Genomic DNA, 6,479 nt, shown 5'->3' with positions numbered 1-6,479 from the left:
TTAAAATCTTGTCCATGAATTGAGATAAAAATGATGTCTTTTTAATTAATGGTTGGTCCATTTAAGCCTAAAATGCTAGTGTTTTTATTGTTCAATAGATTTTTATTATAGATACCGTAGTGCTCTATTACAGTTTCCAAAAAGATACTCCTTGGCATAAGTAAAATTACATTTGAATTGATATTGAATTTTCTAATGTCACTGAAAAGACCAGGTGTATTGTCCTGAAATTTCTGCTGGAAAAAGGGGGACAACGTGAATTGACTCAGAGCTTTAAAGATTCACTGTCCCCTGATGGGTGCCAGATTATAGGGCAGCCTGACTTGAACTCAAACCGGGGACCTTGAGATTACAGCAGCATTGTTCGTAACCAACGAAGCAATCAGTCCCCTTATTAGTGAATATAGGTCTGTACCATGACAAATTTTCTGTACCGTGACAAATTTTCATCAAATTATTGAAATTGTTCCACAAATTTCTCAAGGATACAGAGAAGTCTTTCATGGACTTTGGAACTATAAACCAGCAAAGCCCATTGTTGGGCACATGTGTCACACTGGGTGAGAAAAATTTGGAGCCTGATAGGGTCTCAAGCCAGGTACCCTCTGATTACCATGACTAACATGTTTTCTTCTGCTATTAGTAAACAGTTTTTTACCATGACACTTTATTATCGTGTGATCTAATATGTTTGTAAAGGTATTGTATGGTGATAAATAATCTCTCTATTGAGGACTAATTAAATAATTCTTAATTTTTTGTTAACATGCTGGACTTAACCATTCAGTTGATTTATGCACAGATTGATTATAACAGTGGCCATGACAACCCCGAGCCACCCCAATCCCTTTTTTTCCACCCACCCCACACCCTTTACTGACCACAATAAATAAATATGAACAAAGTTCTTGGTGTTTAAAAACCAGATGTTGAGATGGCCATATCCTCATTGAAATTTTATTTATATTTTGGCCTAAATCAAGGGAGGTAACACTTACAGTCACACTAAGCTATCCTGCTATCTAAGTAGGTCATGTTGTACTAATTTATGTACAATGAATATGCACTTCTAGTTATCAGCTGACAGTAGTCGGATGCATGTTTTATAAAACTTTAACACAGGATTGTTATTTATGGTTAACCTCTCGACTCAATTAATGATTTATATTGTGTGCAGAGAAAATGGAGTAAAGCACTGTTCTAAGTGAATTATAATCAAACAGACTGTTGACTGTGTCTGCAAAATTTATGATCTAATCAGAGGACCATTTTCTTATGAAGTTTTAATTTAATTTTGTGTGCAAGTTCATGAATTGTGTTCTGCAGAGATAGATAATAGAAACATCACATTTGAATTGTTTAAATTTTTTAAAGCTATAATTATAAAAGTATTAAGATTACTTTTATCTGGAATTATTTATGTATAGCTAGTTATTATAACATCTTTTTAAGTTAACCTAATATTGAACAATAAATGTTTATAACATTACACTACATGGATATTTATATTATATTAAAATCTGCGTACACTTTAATCTTGTTTCATGATACCCTTATGTATGAAAATGTATTGAAAGTAAAGGATAGTTTAGTTGCTTTGTATTTTTAAATAGAAAACACAATTTTTGCTTGAAAGGAATTGCAATAATGATATCGTAATTGATGACAAACTGGTATCTTAATTGTTTATCAATTTGAAATATTGCAAAAACATTATAACATTGTTTGGAATAAATTTGCAAGATATAGATAGAGCAGAAAGGTTGAATGATATTAACATTTATATTATGATGAATTAATTTTTCTGTGCTACTGATTCTGAAAGGTGTTATGGAGTTATATTCTAATATACTGTTAACTGTATGGTGGTGTTGTTTATTTGTTGGAGGAACGGAGATTTCACAGCTGACTCCATGTTCGGCAAAAATTGACGGGAAAATAATCAGCTTACAATATATCAAACACAGGTAATGACACTAATACTGCACAAGACATTTTTTCTATCCATATAAATGTGAGCCGCTTTTACAACTTGAAGAAGGACCTCTTAACATTTCCAAAAATGCTAGCTTCACAACTGAAAGTAAATTAGTGTTACAAAAAAATTTCAAGGCTTTATTTGAAGCAATTTTTTCCAATTACGGTATGTTAAAATAGATTTTTTTACATAATTATGATGCCAGAGTAAGTTGACATATGTATTGCAAGCTAATGTTTTTTGTTTAACCATGGAAATAAAGGAGTTATAAATTAAGTTTTAACAAAGTATATACATATTGCTATTGCTCTCACAATTTAAAGAAAAAATGCCTTAAAAAATGCTTTGAAATTTCACAATTTCAAGAAAAAATGTGATGCTAGTGTTCCACAAATCAGAAAGGCCCTACCCTATGGGAAAGAAGCCCTATTACATTTTCTGCAAAACAAACAACCCAGACTTGATACATCATGTATGTAGTAACCTCTCACAAAAGGCCACGTCCTTATTACAATCCAATTGTTTACAATTTTGCAGACTTACCTAAGTTCTAATGTTTTAATTTTATTACCCCATCTATTCTTTTTTTAGAGCCAGGCCCTGTGCAAAATTTTTGGGAAAGAATCCATATAAATTAAAAATTTTATTGATAACTGAAGTCTTGATAGAAATTTGATTCAAAACTACAAAACAAACCACCCTGACTAAATACATCATGTATTTTATAGTAACCTCTCACAAAAGGCCACCTCCTTATTATCCAATTGTTAACAATTTTGGCAGACTTTACAAGTACTAATGTTATAAATTAGTAAAATTACCACATCTATCTTGTTCATATTATATTAATGACGACTTTCTCTATTTTATAAGGCTTATGTTTTTGCAGAGCATGTGATAAAAAACATTTTTTGCAGGTAACTAGTAATGTATTATTGTCAGGTTTTATTTATTACTACTAAAATTCAGCCAGTATATTGTTAGTATATTATTAGAGAGCATGTACAGGTTTGTGGAAATAATTATCTTTAGTGACTGAGGAATTATTCCATAAGTCTTGAAGAAGATACTGCGCTATTCTGTCTGTACTTTAGATGATGTTTTTACATGATTTTTTATCATTCTTTGTTGTTGTTTATATCATTCATATGACTGTGTAATGTTGTCATATTTTCATCTTTCATCATTAACCACTTGGCCACTGTTCCCTTCGATTACGAAAATTCAGTAGGTATAAGCAAACCTACATTTCAAAGTGGACTTGCCCTTTTGCCAATTAATGGGACATTCCATGGTTTAAATGTGAGGGATTTTTGTATCAAAAATTCTAAAATTGATGACAGCAAGCAGTATGAAATAGTGAAAAGTATCCATGATATAATTCAGGAGATCTGACACAATGATCATGATAGATTTATAAAAATGGTACAGTCTTGGCATTATTCTGTTCATGATTATGTCAAAATTTATAAAATAAAAATATAAATTAGCTTCTTTTTTTATATATGAAAGCATTTGCCATTATATAAGTTGTTTTTATGATATATATAAATAAATTGAACGCCAGCTTGAGAAAATGACCCTTAGCGTTATTTTATAAATGATGTCAAAAGATGTTAATATTGACATTGACGTTAAATATAAAAAAAGGGAAATTACTCTTGAATACAAATATGTAACAATAAGCAAATTTCATAAGTTATTTATTTATTTCAAGAGATATGGAATTGAATATCATAAACATGATAAAGAATTCAAAATAAGTGAATCGGAAAATAGAACATGACGTTTAGGGGTGTTTTCTCAACCAGGCGGATGAGGCTGTCAATTGATATTGATAAAATGATAAAATAATGTATATAATTTCAGTCTAAATGGGAAATATGGTGAAGAGCCTAACCAATGGAATTATACTTACAACCCTTGTTTTAAGTTCAGCAAACCGGAGCGAGCCAATGACGGGTTTGGTGATAAATGCTTGGCTGTATCGGTAAGTTTATTCGATGATTTTTATTTTCTCTTTGTATCTGCTGGAACTGAAGTAGTTCTGGCTAAAATCCATAACATTTAATGTCGCTATAATTTTGACATTGTAGAGCAGTAAACAGGGTTAGCAATACTATAAAATCTGTTCACTTAAGCCTCTTTAGCTAGAAGGTGATTTAAGCTATTGCTACCAGTATAAATTTTGTGTCGCCTTTACGGAGAAGTGGCGACATATAGGGATCACTTCAACCGTGTGACCACACTACCGAATAGGGATAGGGGGCCATCTAACTGTAAACAGAACAAAAGAGAACAATAGAGTTATACGTAACAATAGAGTAAGGGGTCATCGGCCCTCTATTAAACAAAAGAAAATAACAAAAGAAATGGCCCCTTATTCCATTTCTGTCTGTCTGTCTGTCAAAAATCTTGTCCAGACAACTCCTCATAAACTACTGGTGCAATTTCATCTAAAGTTTACAGGAATAATCAGTACCAAGTCTAGATGTGCATATCATTAGCATTTTCAGGTTCAATGATTTTTGTCCGAGTTATGGCCCTTTTATAATTTTTATTTTTAAAGTTTGTGTGGATTACTCCTCTTATACCACTACTACAATTTCAATAAAACTTTAATGGATTGATATGTAGCTCAAGTCCTTGCACATATTGCATACTGGTTTTCCTGTTGAATGATTTTTGGCCGAGTTATTGCCCTTTAATAAAAAAAGTGTTTTTTTTCTGTGTGTTGCCAGATACACAAAAACCCGGACTACTTCTCAAAAACTACTGGTGCAATTTCATCCAAACTTTACAGGAATGATCAATACCAAATCTAGATGTCTGGAATACTTCTCATATGCCATTAATGCAATTTCAATGAAACTTTACAGGATTGACTTGTAGGTCAAGTACTTGTGCATTATACACAAGTTTTTTTGCTTGAATTATTTTTGGCTGAGTTATTGCCCTTGAATAAAAAAGGTGTTTTTTGTGTTGCCAGCTACGCAGAAGTTTCCTCAGAAACTACTGGTGTAATTTCATCAAAATTTTAGGGGAATGATCAATACAGTGTCTAGTAGTTGTTGTGCATCACATCAACATTTTTCCGTTCATTAATTTTTGTCAGAATTTTTGCCCTTTCATGATTTTAATTTTAAAATTTGTCTAGACTTATTGTAACTCCTGTTATACCACTTATGCAATTTCAATGAAACTTTACACTGGATTGATCAACAGCTCAAATTTTTAGGTTGAATGATTTTTTGCCAATTTATGGCTATCATAGGGCGACATGTGTCATCACTGATGGCCCTTGTTGAATTTTAATACAGAAATTCATAAACTTTTTTTAAAATTCAAAGAAGGTCAAACCCATTAATAAAACCAATAAGCAGCCAATATAGCAGGTTTAAGGTATACATGTATTATACACAGATATGAGTGCTTGCAAATATGATGTCAAAAAAATCTTAATATAAGCTGTTTTGAAAAAAAAAATCATAAAATTATTTCAACATCTATATAATAGACGTTGAAATATGATTTTTTTTCAAAACAGCTTATGATATAAAAAAATAATATGATAAGTACAAGTCATGTGCTGGAATTGACAAATATACATTTTATTTAATAGATTTTAAAGGCATTTTGTCATAACAGTGATATAGAAGATCCAAGGACTGGGGATGCCCAGGACCCTGGATCTTAATTATTTCAAATAATTTAAAAATGTCAAAATTTAGGCTGGTATAACCTGATAACTCTAATTATATTCTAAATCTTGATTTTGTCACTATGTATTTGATGTAATATGAATTATTAATTTTCCTATATGTTAAAAAAACAATAATAGGAGTTTTCAACCACTGTCATGTGGTACTAAACACAACTTTGATGCAAGGAATTCATTTTAATAATTTAAAAAAAAGTATATCTAGGTCTCCAAGAAAAGCTAGTGATGTGTATGTTTTTAAAGCAGTCTGTCAAAATATGCACATTTAAAAAAAAAAAAAATTGATTTCTTTCCACTAGCTATCTTATATAGTTGAAGAGAAAATTTTGAAATTCTTACAATTTATAAATAGATTTTCTATTCACTTTTGGAGACATGCATTATACATGTGAACTTTTTTCAATGATCAAGTGGGAGATTTTTCTTCAAAAAGAGGGAGATTATAGAATTTGGAATAAACAAAGAAGAATGTTCTGATATCAAAAAGAGGGAGATTTCTAAATACCCCTTATTTTAAGAAAAGTCTTTGAAGCTATGGCTGCAGAAAGTGGGTGTCTCCTGCTTAAAGTGGGAGGGTTCACATGTATGGACATGCTGCTTTAAGCTAGCAACTGCCTGATTTTTGCAAATGTATTAAATCTGCCGATATCAAGATTTTTATGAACTACTAAATCTTAAAGATTTATTGACTTTTATAAATTACTAAATTCTAGAGGTAATAAATTTTTTGTTAACTACTAAAATCTATTGATATTCAAATGGTACAAATTTGTGCTAATG

The 6,479-nt window shown here is 30.9% G+C and overlaps 1 protein-coding gene across 1 annotated transcript in view; it reads left to right on the top strand.

Moving 5' to 3' along the window:
• Positions 1 to 1,078: 1,078 nt before the first annotated feature.
• Positions 1,079 to 6,479, top strand: part of LOC132757707 (inactive tyrosine-protein kinase 7-like) — a 32,453-nt gene continuing 27,052 nt past the window's right edge. Inside the window, exons 1-2 of the mRNA XM_060749063.1 lie at positions 1,079 to 1,967; positions 3,848 to 3,968. Coding sequence (XP_060605046.1) covers positions 1,831 to 1,967; positions 3,848 to 3,968 — 258 coding nt within the window. The 5' untranslated portion in view covers positions 1,079 to 1,830. The remainder of the gene's footprint in view (positions 1,968 to 3,847; positions 3,969 to 6,479) is intronic.

The sequence above is a fragment of the Ruditapes philippinarum genome, unplaced genomic scaffold, assembly GCF_026571515.1.
Source record: "Ruditapes philippinarum isolate M1 unplaced genomic scaffold, ASM2657151v2 ctg3361_1_1_1_1, whole genome shotgun sequence".
Taxonomy (NCBI): domain Eukaryota; kingdom Metazoa; phylum Mollusca; class Bivalvia; order Venerida; family Veneridae; genus Ruditapes; species Ruditapes philippinarum.
The sequence above is the reverse complement of the archived record's forward strand: the minus strand, read 5'-3'. Positions and strand labels throughout refer to the sequence as shown.